Consider the following 19964-nt stretch of genomic DNA (forward strand, 5'->3'; position numbering starts at 1 on the left):
ATCATGACCCAACTCGGCTTCCTGCTGTTTATTGTCGTGGCCACCAGAGGGTACCCTGGTGAGTCTTGATACAGGACCCCAGATTCCTCTGGTCACCTCTAGCTTTAAAGAGAGTCATCTCTAGAGTGGGTTACTTCCAGGAACTTGGTTTCTGAGGGCCAAAGATCATGCTTTTCTTGATGTTGTCTGTTTATTGCTTTTGGAGACAGGGTTTCTCTGTGTAGCCTAACTGACCTGGAACTTGATCTGTAGACCAGGCTGGCCTAAACTCAGAGATCTCCTTGCCTCTGTCTCTGGAGTGCTGGGATTAAAGGCATGGGTCACCACAGCTCAGCAGATGATGCCTTTTTAAAAAATAATAATAATAATGATTTTGACTCTGGAGTTCTGAGATTAAAGGCATGGGTCATACAGCTCAGTCCCTGCATTTCCTCTACCTGCAAAGCTGGACTTCACTTTATTCTTCCTTTTCAGGACTTTGGACACAAACTTCTCCACACCTTCAAATCTCTTGTCTTTATTCCTAGTTACAAATCTTGTTGATTCTCAAAGGAAGGCTTTGAGGAGTCATGGAATGAGTTTAGGATGAATAATAGGGGAGGCTGAGTGTCCCATGAGTGTGAAACTCTGCATCTTCTCTAGTTAAAGAGAACCTGGACACCAACAGCCGGGCCAATCCTGTGTCTTCCTCTCTGTTCAGAAGCTGCAAGGAAATCAAGCAGGAGGTCACTAGGGCATGAGGTGAGTGATGAATATTTAATGAGCACACTGTGATCCTAACACTTGGGAGCCTATGGCAGAGGATTGAAAGATCCAAGCCAGCCTGGGGAGACCCAGTCTCAGAAATGCAGACACATAACTCAGCTAGGAAATCAGGCTTTTGTCCCATGAAACAGCTTTTCTTTTTGATATAGAACATGTGATAGAGCTGGGCGGTGATGTCACAGAGAGACCCATCTCAAGGGGAAAAAAAGAAAAGAAAATTTCATAGAATGTACATAATGGATAAAAATTTACTTAACTAATATTGAGGAAATTTAGTCAAGAGCAACTTTCAAAATGATAGGGATCACCACTATCCATATCCAGAAACTTTTCATTCCTTAAAAAAAATCTGTAGCTACAAAATAATAAATTCCTCTATTCCCTGTGAGCTGCTGTCTGTTTCCTACGTCTATGAACCTGACAATTCTTGTTACATCATCTGAGTAAGATTTATTTCATTAACATGCTTCACAGCTCATATGTGCTGTAGAAGAGTTCATTTATTTTTAAAAGATAGATTATTATTAGTGTGTGTAGATACACATGTCTGTGTGGGAGAATGTGTGTATGTGTGTGCAGGTACATGCAGAGTCCGGAACAGGCCATCCATCCACCCTGGAGCTGGAGTGACAGGCTCTTGTACACTGCCAAGTGTGAGTGCTGGGAGCCTGACTCAAGTCCTCAGCTACAGCAGTACTTGCTCTTAACCATGGAGCCGTTTCTCCAGCCCACTTCACTCTTTTTGATGAATTCTTTCAGTTCTTGTGACCAGGGCTGTAACAAACATGAATGTCCATATCTGAGTCCCTGTTCCCAGTTCTGTGGATATCTACCGACTTACCGAGGGGAGTTGCTAAGTCCTTGATAATACTGTGTTTAACTTTAGAAAAGAGACATCACTAACAATTTGGGTAATTCCATCTTAAACCTCAGTCACAGAAGCATGGCTTTCTGAACTCAGGCAGATCCCCAGGGACAAACACATTAGGACACTCAGGGTATGAGGCTTAGCTTTGTTTACAGTTCCTAGAGCCATTCTGTTTCCGGAGCAGAAATGGACAATGAGCCTGCACGCAGGACTGTGGACTGCTTCTCTCTACAGATGGCCTCTACTTCCTCCACACGAAGAATGGTGTCATCTACCAGACCTTCTGTGACATGACCACTGCTGGTGGTGGCTGGACCCTGGTGGCCAGTGTGCACGAGAACAACATGGCTGGGAAGTGCACGGTGGGCGATCGCTGGTCCAGTCAGCAAGGCAACAGAGCAGACTACCCAGAGGGGGATGGCAACTGGGCCAACTACAACACCTTTGGGACTGCAGAGGGGGCCACAAGTGATGACTACAAAGTAGGTACACTCTGTAGTCACTTGGGAAAGCGTGAGGATGCGAGTGTAGCTCAAGGATGCCCTGGAGAGGGTGGGAAGGTTGTCCTTCAACACAGGGCTGAAGAAGTGAAAAGTGCTTATCTTGAATCTCAGCATCCTTCCAAGTAGGGTTTTCGGTAAGTAGGTGGTGGTGATGGGACCATTGTCCTTGGAAATAAGGACATCTGAACATGGCTGACCCCCTGTCCACCTGGAGCCCAGAGATACCAGCTGTGCTGGACACTGTGCATGCGGGTCTTCTGCTTAGTAAAATCTTCTGTCTGGTCAGGCTCAGTGTCGGTTGCTTTCCAGAACCCTGGCTACTTCGACATCCAGGCTGAGAACCTGGGGATCTGGCATGTGCCCAACAATAGCCCCCTGGATAATTGGAGGAACAGCTCCCTGTTGCGGTACCGCACTTTTACTGGTTCCCTTCCGCTCCTGGGCCATAATCTTTTTGGCCTGTACCAGGTACTGGAGACTACTGGGTGTGGAGAGAGAGACATGTGTTTAAGATTGGATTGGTTGTGTTACATCTTTCCCTAATTCTAAGTGTATTGAGCCAAGGAAGACAAGGCTCAATACACTTATGTAGAAAAGAGGAGAGGAGAAGGGAGGGGAGGGAAGAGAAGGGGAGACGAGGTGTCTGAGATGTCAGAGAGACACAGACAAAGGAAAGGATTCTTTTTTATCTGACTGGTTTAGAAACAGTCTCATTACTGAACACACGCAGGGCTTCTCTGTCCAGGGCAGTGTTTATAGGATTGCCAGTGCTGCCTTATGCAGTGACTCCTTTTTTTCTTCCTTGTAGATTTACCCAGTGAAATATGGACTAGGGAAGTGTTGGACTGACAATGGCCCAGCATTACCTGTGCGCTATGACTTTGGTGATGCACAGAAGACAGCCTCTTATTACTCCCCCAATGGCAAGAGTGAGTCTCTAATGCACCTCTGAACCCTCTGCAGGACAAGTGATAAACTCAGTTATGATAAGCAGCAGCCATTTACCATCCACCACAGCCTGCTTCTCTTCTGTGAATGCTTCTGTTTTGTGTTACTTCGCTCAATTGATTTCCCTTGGCTTCTCAACTATCACTAACTCGTTTTTCAGCTTAGGAGACTGGAGCACTGAAGTCCAAAAACTTGTCTATGAGCACAGGGCATAAGTAGGAGAGTCAGCATTTGCACCAGGGATGAATGGTTCCAAAATCTACTCTTTGCAACATCATTATCAGTCAAAAGTTTTTTAGGAACAAACCAGTTTCCGTGTGCACAAAGCTGAACAACAGGAAAATATGGTTTTCTTTCAGTTGTGAGGGATATCTGCCATGTTGTTTGATATAACTGCAAATGTGGCATATACTCTTTATAAATGCTAAGCTTGTGCTGTATAATTCAATGCTCTTCTTATTTATGCTTGGGATGTAAGGTTTAAAGAAAACTTAGCAAGGTAAATACGAACAGAACCTGAATGAATGCACTTGCTTACTGTTGTGACCTGGGAGAGATTCAGTAGACACCTTGCCGTATCAGAAATTGCTCCATCCAAGCTCTGGCAGATGGGGACCTTTTAACAAGGACCAGCTCCTGGTGTCTGTGGATGGAAATAGATGTAATACCCCCAACGGTCTGATATTTCAGACTGTATATCCTGAACCTTTAACACCAAACTTCAGGCTGACAACTATTTCTAGCATTTTCCTTGAATGTTGTTTCCTGTCTCTTGTTTTCAGATGAATTCACTGCAGGATACATCCAATTCAGAGTGTTTAATTCCGAAAGAGCAGCCAACGCCTTGTGTGCTGGGATTAAGGTCACTGGATGTAACACTGAGCATGTGAGTCTGTGTAGTGACCAAAGAGGCTCATGAGTAAGACTGAGGTAGCAAGTGTGTTTATTGAATATAGGAGACTGCCATGCTAGTGTGTGTACATGTATGAGAGTGTGACCTTTCCCTGTGCCTTGCTATGTCTCAGGGATCAGAAGTTCTGTCTAGATACAGAAATCCTGTGTTGTTGAAAACCATGGTCAACATTACAAACTTCTATTGCACTGCTGCTGTTTGCTTAGCTTTTAGGATAAAACACTCAGTCACCAGGAATGAGGGTGACACTTGTATTCAGGAAGTCTTGTGCAAACCTTTGGGGCCGAGATTGTTAAAGAGTCACTGGGTATTGTCATTCACTACCTGGGATGTAGCTTTCATAGTGAAAAAAATAATTTTTTCTATCCATCTCCAAGGTTTGTACAGGTGTCATTGTGTCAAGGGGTTACTATGAGAGTCCTGAACATCTGGTAGACCTCTCAGGTGATTCTCTTCCAATCACAGGGAATTTCTCTTGTTGGATGTTGGCATGTCAACTAAGTGCCAAGGCAGGTGGACTCTGCTCCATTGCAGCAAATTGATGTCCCACTGAGCCTGGGATCATTAGACTCAAATTGTTTTGTTTTGCTCTTTTGATACTTTTTCAAAAAGGTTGAGAATAGAGTCATTTTATTGCCAGAGTGAAAGCTGTAACAAGTAGCATGTTCTGGAAATCATTGTAATGCATATATTTAATCCCCGCACTTGGGTGGTGAGTTTGAGGCCATCCTGGTCTAAATAGTGAGTTCCAGATCAACCAGAGTTTCATAGTAAGACCCTGTTTCAAAAAAAAAAAAAGTTGGCATGTTCTTTTGGGATTGATACATCTGTAAAATAACAGTCTGAGAAAAGGGTCATCAGCTCCTGGCAGATGATTCTGAGGATTTCAGTGTCCACTTATTTCTCAGTCAGTAGCTTACATTCACCTGGTAGTGATGAGGCAGCTTTGCTATCAAGGAGGACCTTGGGACTGTGATGTGGAATGATTAAATAGGGAGAATATCTGGTGTTGAAGGAGTACCAAGCTATTTTCAATTTTGTTAAGTAACATGGATATGGAATACAGGAAGTGCTAATTTTGGAAATGTTAACATGGACTAGATCAGGAAACAATTTTTACATCAGACCACTGGTCTTCGGACTGTATAAGTGATGAACACCACTGCAATGTTTTAACAGGCAGATGCAATTAATGTGAGCATTCTTTATCTTTTAAAGATGACACTGGAAGCCTAGAGGTGACCGATTCTAATGGAGGGAAAACTAAGCATAAGGAACTAACTATTGGCTTCAAAGGTCCAAATTATAGCCTGATGTGATGAAAATTTGGGGGGGATGGGAATAAATGAGTTCCAAAGAATTTAAATTTATTAATAGTTGAACACAGATAATGGGAAGTGAAGATACTTATAATGAGTATTTTTCTGTTCCATCAGCCCACTCTCAAACGATGACATAGAGAGTTCTTATTAATTATGAAAGCTTGGCCTTAGTTTAGGCTTGTTTCTAACTAGCTCTTTTTTAAAAAAAAATATTTATTTATTATGTATACAATATTCTGTCTGTGTGTATGCCTTCAGTGCAGAAGACCCTATTACAGATAGTTGTGAGCCACCATGTGGTTGCTGGGAAATGAACTCAGGACCTTTGGAAGAGCAGGCAATGCTCTTAACCTCTGAGCCATCTCTCCAGCCCGCCTAACTAGCTCTTATAACTTAAATTTACTCATATTTTTTAATTATGTTCTTGTTTGTTACCTCATCTCCATTATGCCTATCCTGCTTCTTCCACCTCTGACTGATAATTGCCTTTCTTCTTCCCAGAACTCACCCTGTCCAGAAGTCCCACATATACCTTCTGCCTAGACATTGCCCATTTAGCTTTTTATTAAACCAATCACAGCAACACATCTTCACACAGCGTAAAAGAATATTTTACAACAGACATTTTGAATAATTTCATGGTTTTCATTTGAGTAGGTGAACATCAAATAGTAAGCCAAGATGTCTAGATGCTGAATATGTTTGGGATCAAGGGTGGATATATACTTATATGATGCTGGATTTTTAAAAACATTTGTTTGATGTTGCTTGTATGTGTGCGCATGTGTATTCAAGTGATCACAGCAGTCAAAAGGGGACATTGGATCCCTGGAAATCCAATTGGGTACTGGAAAGTTGGGATTGGGAAATCTTTTGATTAGATACTGGGAACTGATATGGATGCTGGGATCTGAACTGTGGTTCTCTGATAGAGTAGTAAGATATCGTAACCTGGGGTTACCTCTCCAGCCTTCATGTTACTAGCTTGTTTGGAAGGGGTTTTATTTCGTCTTGTTTCAGATGTATTTATTTAATTTGCTGTGTATGAGTGTTTTGTCTACATAAATGTTTATATATTGGTTGAGTTCTTGGTGCCCTTGAGCCAAGAGAGGGCATTCTATGCCCTGGAACTGAAATTACAACAATTGTGAGCCCCATATGGGTTCTGGAACACAAGCCTAGTCCTCTGTAAAAGCAGCAAGTACTCTTAACCACAGAGCTTTCTCTCTGGCCCCAGTGTTACATGCTTTGATCAGTGATGGACTTTGAATATAATGGGGGTCCCAAAGGATTTGTATTGCCTACTAACATCATAGTCATTCTAGCTTCTGTAAGTACAACCTATGATGTCCACAATGACAAACTTGTCAATGAACTAATCCCCGTTTATAAGTTATATGTAGCTGTAAGTAACTGGGTTGTTGCTGTTTTGTTTTGTTTTGTTTTGTTTTGTTGTTGCCATGTGGTGTGTGTGTAAAGGCCCTAAGAGTGATTATAAGTGGCAGTCCAAATTTAAGTTTTAAGTATAAGAAATATTTAGATTAGAGCTAGGGATCTTAGGCCATTAGTGAATTGTTCATAACTAACACTAAAAGGGTAGCACAAAGTACAAGAGAGCTGTAATGTGTCCCCTCTGGGAAGTAGCATTTAATGGATTCATGAACGAAAACTCTATCCAGGAAACCTGAGGACAAAGATTTAGAGAAGTTGAAGGAAAGGTGGGAAGAGACAGTGGTGCCACTAAAGTCAATGGAAGGGGCCTTTACGGATCAAATAGAATGATACTACCAGTGGAAAGTCTGAGAAGGGAAAAAGAGTCGCACTGAAGTTGGCTGTTCAGTTGTCTCTCAGAGCCGGGCGGTGGTGGCGCACACCTTTAATCCCAGCACTCGGGAGGCAGAGGCAGGCGGATCTCTGTGAGTTCGAGGCCAGCCTGGTCTACAAAGGGAGTTCCAGGACAGGCTCCAAAGCTACAGAGAAACCCTGTCTCGAAAAAAACCAAAAAAAAAAAAAAAAAAAATCAGTTGTCTCTCGGTTCATCAACTTTGTTAGTTTTTTGCCACTGTGATAAATATGTGTGAGAAATTAAATATAGAAAGAAGGGTGTGCTAGCTAGTTTTATGACAACTTGACACAAGCTATAGTCATCTGAGATGAGGGAACCTCAACTGAGAAAATGCCTCTGTAAGATCAGCCTGTAGGCAAGACTATGAAGCATTTTCTTAATTGCTGATTGATGAAGAAGGGTCCCCCCCATTGTGGGTGGTGCCACCCCCAGCTGATGGTTCTGAGTTCTGGAAGAAAACAGTCTCAACAAACCATGAGGAGCAAGACAGAAAGTTGTACTTCTCCATGGCCTCAGTATCCGTTCCTGCTTCCAGGTCCCAACATGGTTTGAATTCTTGCCCTGACTTCCTTCACTGACGAACAGTGATGTGAAACTATAAGCCAAATACAGTTTTTCCCCAAGTTGCTTTAATCATGTTGCTTCATTACAGCAACAAACACAGTAAACCTGATTAATAAAGGGCTTTATTAATTTCATGGTTTCTGAGATTTTAACCCATTGTCATTTGGCTCTGTTGATTTTAAATCCATAGTGGTGCAGGAATATTATGCAGGAAAGACATATCAGAGCAATTTGGGTCACTGCATAGCAACAAGGAGCCAAGAAAGACCAGGAAAGGTCAGGGCAAAATACCCTTCAAAACATGCCACTGTCATCTTCAGTGATCTGTTTCCTCTAACCAGACACCCCACTCCTATCCCCAGTTTCACCACCTCCCAATAGTCAGCTCAAAATTGTAAATCCATCAGTGAGTAGCCAATTGATGTAAGCAGGGTTGTCATATTCAAGCCTTCCCCAAAAGTCCTGCCTCTGAATGTTACTTACACTGGAGAAGAGGTCGTGGGGACATAACACCTTTGGGAGGTCACTTTATATCCAAACCATAACACCATTTGAACTCTCATTGCTACTTCCTCCTCCTTGTTTTTCAGCACTGCATTGGTGGAGGAGGATTCTTCCCAGAAGGTAACCCCGTGCAGTGTGGCGACTTCTCTTCATTTGATTGGAATGGATACGGAACTCACAATGGGTTCAGCAATAGCCGGGAGATAACTGAAGCAGCTGTACTTCTGTTCTATCGTTGAGAACTTTGTGGTGTGGGATCCACACTTCTCCAGTCTATGAATTCACATGTGCTGGGAAAAACTAGTAACTAGAATGCTAATGACACAGGAAAGAAAAATAAACAATGTTCATTGCAGGCTTGGGTGTCTTCATAATTTTTTTTTTTTTTTTTTTTTTTTTTGGTGTAAGGGTGGGAGATTTCAAAAGGGTTTCTGCTGCCCTGTATGATTGTCTTGGGATATCAGGACTGCGTGTGTGTGTGTGTGTGTGTGTGTGTGTGTGTGTATGCATTTCAGTATGTCTGTTTCACTCTGTGGGCGAGGGTCACAGGGTCACACAAGCTGTTATGCCATGGAGGCCAGAGGACAATTTTATAACTCAGTTTTCTCCTTCTACCCTGTGGATCCTGAGAATCAAACTCAAGTCACTGGGCTTACTGGCCAGCACCCCTACCAGATGAGCCATCTTTCTGGCCCCGCATGGTTAGAACAAAGAATGAGTCCAAGATGGAAGGAAAATTCAGGAAAGAACAGCTATCAAAAATAGGGTTATTACGGATAGAAAAGGAAACAAGAGAAAATGAAAACAAGTAGAGAGACCACTAGCAATTTGTCATCCAGGATGTAAAAAATCTAGTTCAGATGAGATAAATACTCTTCCCTGTCCCAACATTCTTTTTAATATGTACTAAACATATTAATATATTTTGCCTACATGTATACATGCACCATGTGTGTGCAGTGCTCAATGAGGCCAGAAGAGGGCATCAAATCCCCTGGAACTGGAATTATAGATAGTTGTGAGCTATGAGGGTGCTGGAAACCAAACCTATGTTTTCTGCAAGAGCAGTTTAAGATCAATTTCATACACATAAGACTCTGTCAGAAAAAAAAAAAAAAGGAGGTGAGGAGAAAGAAGAGTAAGAAGAGGATGGAAATGGAATAGGGAGATGACTCAGCAGTTACAAGGACATTTTTTTTCCAAAGGACCCAAGTATAGTTACCAGCACTCACAAGCACTCACTTCAGGCAGCTCACAACCCCCTATAGCCCCAGTTCTAGGGAATCCAATGGCCTAATCTGGACTCAGCAGGCACCTGCACACAATATGGTACATATTACCACACAGAAACACATATATACATAATTCTTTTACATATTTTTTATTTTAATCTTTAAAAAGGAAGCAAGAAAATTGTGAGGTAACATGCCTACTCCCTGTCCTGTATCCCTCAGGGTGTTTGAGGAGCTACCAAAGAGAGTATGGCTGGAGGTTGCATCACTCAGAGGAAGAGGTGAGAGGTCCATATGCCCTTGCGTTCATGCCCTTGGTTCAGATCCCACCCTGCTCACATCCCTTCCCATCCCACTTCCTGCCCCCACACCTACCTTGAGCAGATACCAGCTGCTCAGGTACAGACCAGGCCAATCAGAAGAACATGTATGAAGCTCTCCTACCCTCGGAACCCCCACATGCAGCCTCAGATGAAATACAAAAGACCCAAGCTACTGACACACTGCTGCTCAGGTGTGGGCCACACCATTCAGAAGAATACCAACCCCTACTGGACCAAAGGCCATACTAGCTTCCAGGAGTCCAATCCCCAACTCAGACAAAAACCTCCCTGCTTGAACAGAGTTCACACCAGCTGCCAGAAGTACAGACCACAAAGACCAGAATACCAAAGAAGAAACAGAAACCGGGGGGGGGGGGGACATTCTTCCTACAAAGAAGATCTCAGAAATCAGCACTGAGGTAGTTTCAATGTAATTGGCCCCCTTCAGCTTATAGGAAGTGGCACTATTAGAAAGCATGACTTTGTTGGAGTAGACATGGCCTTGTTGGAGGAAGTGTGTCACTGTGGAGGTGGGCTTTTAAGGCCTCGTATATGCTCAACCCATGCCCAGTGATTCAGACCACTTCCTATTGCCTGCAGGTCAAGATGTAGAACACTCAGCTCCTTCTCCAGCACCACATCTGCCTGCATATCACCTTGCCACACCATGATTAAACCTCTGAAAATGCAAGCCATCCCATTAAATGTGGCTGTTTTTTGCCCTTGTTCAAAGAGTCTGAGGCAAAAGTGAAGAGATTTGGATTATATCTGATGGCAGAGGAAATCTCAAAACAACCTAGTATTGAATCTGTTGTGTGGCTATTACTGGTTTCTCTTATACAAATTTATAATAAAAAGACTGAACAAAGAAAAACACAAAATATACAATTTGAGGAGAATGGAGCACCAGGAAGTGAGATGGAGCTAAGCCCTGTGTTCAAAAAGATAAATGGATTAAGAAATGTAATAAAGAATGTGATAACATCAGAGAAAGATCCCACTCAGCTAAGCTTTAAAACTTAGAGCCAGGAATAGTAGTGTATGCCTTTAATATCAGCACTCCAAAAGCAGAGGCCATCTTACCAAAGCAATCTACAGAATCAACCATCTCCATCAAATTCCAACACAATACTCAGTTTCATATGGGAAAACAAAAATACAAGATAGCTAAAACAGTCCTCTACAATAAAAGAACTTCCAGAGATATCACCATCCCTGATTTCAAACTGTACTCCAGAGCCATAGTAATAAAAACCACATGATATTGGCATAAGAACAGACATGTTGATAAAAACAGACATAGAATTGTACCAAAGATCCAGATATAAATCTACACACCTGTGTACATCTGAATTTTGATAAAGAATCCAGAAATATAAAAAGGGAAAAAGAAAGCATCTTCAACAAATGATGCTGGTCTAACTGGATGTCAGCATGTAGAAGAATGCAGATGGATCCATATCTAACACCCTGCACGAAACTCAAATCCAAGTGGATCAAAGACCTCAACATAAAACCAGATACACAGAACTTAATAGAAGAGAAAGTGGGGAATAGCCTTTAACACATTGGCAAAAGACAACTTCCTGAACAGAAAACCAACAGTGCAGCCACTAAGGGACTTCAGAAAACTGAAAAGCTTCTGTGAGGCAAAAGATGATGTTCAATAGGACAAAACATCAGCCTACAGAATGGGCTGATTTTCACCAGCTCCACATCTGACAGAGGACTAATATCCAAAATATATAAAGAACTCAAGAAGCTAGACATCAACAAACTAAATGATCCCATTTAAAAATGGGGTACAGATCTAAACAGAGAATTCTAAACAGAGGAATCTCAAATGACTGAGAAACACTTTAAGAAATGTTAAGCATCCTTAGCTATCAGAGAAATGGAAATCAAGATGACTTAGGTCCATTTTACACCTATCAGAATGGCTAAGATCAAAAGCACAAGGGACAGCTATGCTTGCAAGGTTGTGAAGCAAGAGGAAAACTCCTCCATTGCTGATGGGTGGGAGTGAAAACGTGTAGTCACTTTGGAAACCAATTATGGTGACTTCTCCAGTCTATTGGGGATCCACCTACCTCAAGACCCAGCTATAACACTCCTGGGCATGTACCCAAAGGATGCTCCATCCTACCACAAGAACACTTGCTCAACTGTTTTCATAGCAGCTTTATTCATAATAGACAGAAACTGGGAAGAACATAAATATACCTCAAACAAAGAATGGATAGATAAAATGCAGGATATTTATACAATGGAATATTAGTCAATTGTTTAAAAAATTATGAAATTTGCAGACAAAATAACAGAACTAGAAAAAAATAATCCTGAGAGAGATAACCCAGACCCAGAAAGGCAAACATGGTATGCACTCACTTATAGGTGGATATTAGCTGTAAAGTAAAGGATAATCACACACAATCCATAGCCCAAGAGAGGCTAAGTAACAAGTAGAGCTCAAATGGACACATGGATCTCTTTGGAAAGGGGAAATAGAACAGATTTTGTGTATCCAGATATGGGAGCCCATACCTTTAATCCCAGCACTCAGGAGGCAAAGGCAGGTGGGTTTCTGTGAGTTTGAGACCAGCCTAGTCTATAAAGAGAATTCCAAGAAAGCTGGGGCATTACACAGAGAAACACTGTCTCAGAAAAATGAAAAGAATTGATTTCAAGAGTGGACTAGCGGTGGGAACAGATGATCAGGTTGAAGGGTAGAAGGAGAGTACTGGGAGAGATGACTGGAATTGGGGCCCTCTCAGGTGAGGTAGAAACCTAGTGCAATGGAAACTCCTTGGAATCTACAGTAATGTCTGTGGTGGTTTGAAAGAAAATGGTCCCTAAAGGGAGTGACACTATTAGGTGTGTCTTTTGGAGGAAGTGTGTCACTGTGCAGACAGGCTTTGGGATCTCTCTCCCAGTCTTCATTCATGTGGCAGTTAACCCACTTTCTGCTGCCTGCAAGATATAGAGTTCTCAGTTACTTCTCCAGTGACATGTCCACCTACACATTGCCATGCTCCTGACCATGATGATAATGGACTAAACCTCTGAAAATATAAACAACTACCCATTTAAATATTTTCCTTTATAAGAGCTGCCATGGTCATTTTTGTGGGATAGTCAATCACACTGTGAACCCTCAGTTTACATTAATTAAATAAAAGTCAACCTTAGGTCAGGAGGTTAAGCTAGCAACTAGTTGACAGAAAGTAACCATAAAGAATCATAGGGTGTCTGAAGGATGTTAGAGAGGTGAACAGGAAGCAGTAGGGAGGGACTTTGTATACAATGGATTTTTGTTTTGTTTTGTTTTGGCAGAGAAAAAAGACTTGCTTCTTCAGAGATGCCAGCAAAGAGAGTTAAGTTAGTTGCAACTCAACCTCTCTGAGCTAGCAAGTTTTCACCCCAGCCTTGGACTCCCAGGTCTTATTAATAATAGAATGATAGAGATTTAAGTAAAAGTTGTAGTTGGCAGCAGTGATATAAATGGTGCCTGTTGTAAAAGGGATGTGGCGGGCTGTGTTCCCACCACCCAGCTCCCAGCTAGCTTTATACCCAAAATAATTACACTGAAACTGTATTCATTTAAACACTGCCTGGCCCATTATGTCTAGCCTCTTCTTGGCTAACTCTCACATCTTAATTAATCCATTTCCATTAATGTGTATTGCCACTTTACTGTGGCTTACTGGCTTGAGTCTAACCAGCATCCATCTCAGAGAGAAGAGCCATGGCGTCTGCCTGACTCTGCTTTCTTTTTTCTAGCATCCTGTTTGGTCTACTCCGCCTATCTAAGCTGCTGTCCTATCAAAAGGCCAAGACAGTTTCTTTATTTGACCAATGAAAGTAACACATAGAAAGAAGACCCTCCTACACCAGGTGCCTTTGGAAACAGAATTCCCTCCAGGCAGTGGCCTGAGTGGCTGGGCCACTGCCAGAGGAGAGGTCAGAAACTGCAGAGCAGTTGAGGCAAGTGCACTTTCTTGCCCAGTGACTAACTTTTACCACAAAGAAAGTAAACTCCATATGGAGTTTCTTCAATGCCCATCATCTTCTCTGAAGCTGATTGGTGCTTCTAGGAGCAGACATGTCTCAATGTCATAAAAAAAAAAGAGCCTATGTTATTAAAACATCTTAAGTGCCATATTCTGTAGCTCTCTAAAGTGTCTGAAGATAATCTGTCTATCTAAAATATATCTCTGTTTGACCTTGGAAACATACCTAACATGACTACAAGTTTGATTGTAATAGCTACCTGAAGTTGTGGCTAGAGTAGTCTGTGAGGTTGGACCATCTCAGTTAGCCACTTTGAAATTGTCCTGAACAGTTTGTAGTAGATTGCTCAAGGCCAATCTTTCAGTGGTGTTTGTCAGTTTAGTGGCATTACCACAGTCCCACTGGAATTGTCTTTGTGGGATCCCATTCTCCTTTTGGAGACCTCAAAGGTCACTGTTAGGCATGGTCATGGCTCACTGCAGAAAACTTAAACATTTTAAATGTCATACGCAGCAGATCTCAAAGAGGTTAAAGGACTGTAATTTGTTATGTACATCCATCCAGAATACCAATTACGTACATCCGGAGTATCAGTTACCTGATAGAGAGATCCAAACCTGAAATCATGTACAGGAAGCTAGATGAGGCTTTTTTTTCTAGAGCTAGTTTTCTATATGATCATTAATATCATGACAAAAAGTTTAAAGTATATATGTTAATCTTATAAATTTTGAGATAATATTTATAACCTAAGAAAAGTTTTAAAGAGTCAAAATAAAACCAAAGTATTTCAAGATTACTGACAATAGAATAGTCCCTAATTTTGGTTTTTCTTCTGTCCCATATCTGGTGGCTCTTCTGATATGAGACAGAGATTTTGGATTTTCTTTAACAAGAATGCTTGGGTTTAGAGGAGTCACACTCCAGCTTTAAAGTCAGCTTTAATTTTTAATTGGACTAGGGCTACAAAAATCCCATTTGTATTACATGTATGTAGAAAACAGCAGAAACAAATATTTAGAAAGATTTATAAATTTTATTCTGCTGGAAATGTGATATACCCATAAGCCAACTTACTTTTTTTCTAGGAACATCTTCTCCTGAAGATTTGTTCTTTTGGGGGCTGGAGAGATGGCTCAGTGGTTAAGAGCATTGCCTGCTCTTCCAAAGGTCATGAGTTCAATTCCCAGCAACCACATGCTGGCTCACAACCATCTGTAATGAGGTCTGCTGCCCTCTTCTGGTCTGCAGATACACAGACAGAATATTGTATACATAATAAATAAATAAATAAATAAATAAATAAATAAATAAAAAGATTTGTCCTTTTTCTCCACATGGTATGATCAAATTAAAAGCATTTGCTAATCATATAAGTCAGTTTAGATTAAAAGGTCATGCTGTTTGATTAACTATTACCTCTTCTAATTAAGAGGTCTCTCTTGTTTAAATCTAACCTTTATCAATTTTATAGCATCCATAGCTTTTTTTTTTCCTGTGTAAGCAAAAGCAAAACTCCTTCCCTGACATAACACATGTCCTGGTTTCCATTCTGGGGTATACTTTAAAGTATACAGATTGATCTAATTCAGTAGTTTTTATATTATCCAATGTTCCAAAGCTATCGTTCCTTTCTCATTAGCATTTAGAAAATTTAAGTTAATAAAGCATTATACAGTCTATTTCTTGGGGTCTTTCTTACTCCTTTCTGTTTACTAAGCAAATCTTTTGGAGTTCAACTTGATCTTTCTATAAGTACTTGCCCTGTAGGATTGTGTGGTATACCTGTAATATACTTTATACTGTAATATGCAAAATACTATTTCATTTTTCTAGAGACATATGCTGGAGCATTGTCAGTCTTAATGTGTACAAGTATACCCATGATAGCCATAACTTCTAACAAATGTGTGGTTACAGAATTAGCCTTTCCAGAACTCAAAGCAGTTGCCCTTTGAAATCCTGAATACATACCCATGGTATAATGTACATTTTAATTTTCCAAATTCTGCAAAATGGAACAACGTCTATCTTGAGTCCCCTTTGTGTTACTTCTTGCAGGTAATGGAGTTTGGTAGAATAAAGAACAAGTCCCAAAAGAACATAATTTCCTTGGTTTGTTGTCAAGTGATAGAAAAAAACCTTCTTTCAAATCTTTGTTATTGACATGGTTATTTTTATGAAATTCTAAGGCCTCCAGCACATTTCCTATTAATAACTGTTCAATTTTATCATTACCTTGTGCTAGAGGTCCCACCAGACCCATATGGGGTCTGAAGTGTGTTATATAAATGGGATGATTCCTACTCCTAACTATTTACTGCAATTGTTTAAATAACAAAGTTAATTCTGAATCATCAGGAATTAGATCAGTGGTTTCAATATGTAAAACAACTCTTTCTGGATATTGAGAGTCCATAACTATATTAAGAAGTTCTGTAAAATCCATTAATACCACGAGGATGGCAGATAATTCTGACTTTTGCACAAAATTATAAGGGCTTTGAGCCACTTTATTTAAACTTTCTGATTTATAACCTGCCTTTTCTAATTTATTTGCATCAGTATAGAATGCAGGGGCTCCAGAAATTGATGTTCCCAACACAATGTGAGAAAGCACCCAATTGGTTCTTTTTATGAATTGAATTCTCTTACTTTTGGAATATGTGTTGTTAATCTCTCCTGAAAAGTTACTGCAAGTTCTTTACCAATAATCATTTTCTGCCCATAAGGAGGAGATTTCAGCATTAGTACAAGGTATTATAATCTCTGTTGGGTCCATTCCTGTCAATTGATGAAGTCTCAATTTTCCTTTTAGAATCAACTCAGAGACCTTTTCCACTGAAGTTTTTAATTTTTTCCCTCTGTTTATGTGGTAAAATCTTCATTCTAAGATAATATCTTCCCTCTGCTTTAAAATCCCTGTATGGAAATGTGTAGAAGGTAAAATAACCAGAATGCAATCAATCTCTGGGTCCAAATGACACACATGTGCATCCTGTAATTTTTTTTCCACCAAAACCAATTCTCTCTCAGTTTTACTGTTAATTCTCTTGGCTATTTAAGTCCTCTTCCTCTTTCAAAGTTTGAAACAAATTACTCAGTTCTTGAGTTGTTATTCCATTAGTGGGCCATAGATAGGTAATGTCTCCCAGTAATTTTTGAAAGTCCTTAAGAGTCTACAATTGATCTCCTGATTTGCACCTTTTGGGGTGAATTTTTGTAGACCTATTTTGTATGCTAAGTAATTAAAAGAATCTCTTCTTGGTACTTTTTCAGGAGCAATTTGTAATCCGCAGTGAGGTAAAACTTTATTTCTTCAAACATTCTTTCTAAAATATCTACACTGGAATCAGCTGAGAGAATATTGTCCATATAATGGTAAATTATAGATTGAGGAAACTGTACACAAATTATTTCCAATAGATGTTGTACAAAATATTGGCACAGGGTGGGGCTGTTTAACATTCCCTGTGGATAATTCTCCCATTGATATCTCTTAACAGTTAAGAATTATTATAAGTAGGCACTAGAAAGGCAATTTTTATTTATCATTTTCTTGTAAAAGTATAGTGAAGAAACAATCTTTTAAATCAATAACTATAATAGACCAACCTTTAGATAATAGAGAGGGCAAACGAATTCCAGGCTGTAGAGAGCCCATAAGTTGAATTATTTCATTTATAGCTCTCAAATCTGTTAGCATTCTCCATTTACCAGATTTCTCTTTAACAACAAATACAGGAGAACTCCAAGGGCTAGTGGATTCTTTAATATTCAATATTCTTCAATATTCTGAACAGATTTAGAATCTGTTCTAAAGCCTATAATATCTATGATATCAAAGGTCATTCTCAACTCATACAGATTTATTTGTCAACCATTTTAAAGGTAGGGCTGTTGGTACCTTGGAAAGATCAACAGCTGTTGTGCCCTGTTCTTTTCGACCTGAATGGTCAGTGACTGTTCTTTATAATACCTTTTAATCTTTTTCCCAGAGACATACGTTAGCTTCTGGTTTGTTTATGAGATTGGAGGAATGTTAATCTGGGCAGTCCATTGCTGTAACAAATCACATCCCCATAAATTCATTGCTATGTTAGCTACATATGGTTTTAATTTTCCTCTCTGTTCTTCTGGCCCTACATAGTCAACCAACCTCAAGCTTTGTTTTACCTGAGATATAGTTCCGATCCCTAAAAGCTGAATATTTACCTCCTGAAGAGACCAATTTGGATGCCAAGATTCTGATGCAATTATTGTCACATCCACACCTGTGTCTACAAGACTTTGAATTACAATATCATTTATTCATATTTTTAACTTTGGTATTTGATCTTTTTAAAAAAAAAGGTTGTCAAAACATTTGCTTTACAGTTTCTCCTGAAATTTTTGTTTTACCTTCTAAAGCTTTCTACCATCCAGAGCAGTATGATTTTTTAAAGTAGGCCTTAGGTCATTTAATTGCTCTGGAAAGAAGTTTCCCCCATGGTGACAGGGAATGACTGAACCAAATTTGACATGGGGGCCTACAAGAGGACCCCAAGGCAGTTTCCAATGTCAAAGAGTTATCTTGTCTGTCCCTTATTGATCTATATTCATTGGTCCAGTGTTGGTCTTTGCCAAGCTTTCTGTATACTCCAGAAGGGAGGAGCATTCTGTTTGGATTATACTTAGAAGAAACATTGTTTCTATGAATACCCTGCCTACGATCTTTTTTAGGTGACCTTGTTTACCACAATTAAAACACTTGGTATTTTGATTTTTCTTTAAGCCTCCTGAAATAAACTCTTCTATCCAAGCAGCATCATCATGGCTATGAGATTCAAAATTGACTGTATCTCAGATCCAATCCTATATGGATGCTAATCTTGCCTTTAAAGGCTAATTACCCTTTTGCATTGTGAATTAGCATTTGCGAAAACAAAAAACTCAATTATTATTTGTGTAGCTTCTGTATTTGGTGTCATTCTATTTACAGCTAAAGTCAGTCTTTGTACAAAAGAAAAATCATGGGGGCTGGAGAGATGGCTCAGCGGTTAAGAGCATTGCCTGCTCTTCCAAAGGTCCTGAGTTCAATTCCCAGCAACCACATGGTGGCTCACAACCATCTGTAATGAGGTCTGGTGCCCTCTTCTGGCCTGTAGGCATACACACAGAACATTGTATACATAATAAATAAATAAATATAAAAAAAATCAGTGAAAGTTTCTTTTGGGCCCTATATAACTTTTGTAAATGACTCAATTCTCTTAATTCTCTTTCTGCTTCTTCAATTCTATCCCAAGCATTCAAAGTTGCTGCATAACGTAAAGCCAATGTATGATCATCATACATAGACTGTCTTTGTACATCAGCATAATCACCCTCTCCAAGAAGTAGATCTTGGGAGATTTCAATACCTTTAGCCCTACTTCATTGTTCAATTGTCCTAGCCTCATCTTTTAACCAGGCTTTCCACTGCAACTGAAGACCTGGCTCCAATATTGCTGTACCCAAGTTTCTCCAGTCTTGCGGTATAATTCTGCTAATGGTTGACGATGAGTTTAACATCCGCCTCACAAAAAGGTGAATGCATACCATATGAAACTATCACTTCCTTAAATCTAACATTTCTACAAGACTCCAGTCAGCTCTTGAATAGCCTTAGGGATGGATACCTGTCATTTTCTGTACCTGGCAGTTTCTGTAAGGTGACTGGATAAATGGTTGTTTGAAAACTTGGGTTGTTCCTCACTAACCTTACAATGCAATGCTGAGATTGGTTCTCCTTTAAATTTCTCTGTCTGGGTGTGAATATCTTTATGACCTGTTTTAATACGTTTTTCTGATACTTGTATCTTGGTGCTCACACAAACCAACATTTTAGGAATAAAATAAGAATAATTGAAATGATAATTAACATTATATCAATCCCAGTTGATTATCCCTTCATTTAATTGTTCCATTTTTAAATCATCCATTTTGTAACCATACAGAGAACTAATTCCCTCCATTGTAATAGTGTCTCCCATGTTTTTTAACATGAGGAAAAAAACTCTGTCTCTTTTTTTAACTAATTTCCCCCCTTTAAGAATTCCCAATTGTCTCACAAAATCTGCTGACAATGATAGTGAAGATGATGATGAAGTGTGAGGCTGACTGCTCTCAGAATACTCTTACCAA

General features: G+C 40.0%; 1 protein-coding gene across 1 annotated transcript; it reads left to right on the forward strand.

Annotated features, from left to right (window-relative positions):
* Positions 1 to 3: 3 nt before the first annotated feature.
* Positions 4 to 8472, forward strand: LOC130874857 (intelectin-1a-like). Its single transcript, XM_057770390.1, is given in 7 exon segments — positions 4 to 58; positions 643 to 741; positions 1868 to 2115; positions 2446 to 2604; positions 2945 to 3065; positions 3867 to 3970; positions 8320 to 8472. Coding segments are annotated over 7 exon segments (939 nt in total).
* Positions 8473 to 19964: the final 11492 nt, after the last annotated feature.

The sequence above is a fragment of the Chionomys nivalis genome, chromosome 5 (genome assembly GCF_950005125.1).
Source record: "Chionomys nivalis chromosome 5, mChiNiv1.1, whole genome shotgun sequence".
Lineage (NCBI taxonomy): Eukaryota > Metazoa > Chordata > Mammalia > Rodentia > Cricetidae > Chionomys > Chionomys nivalis.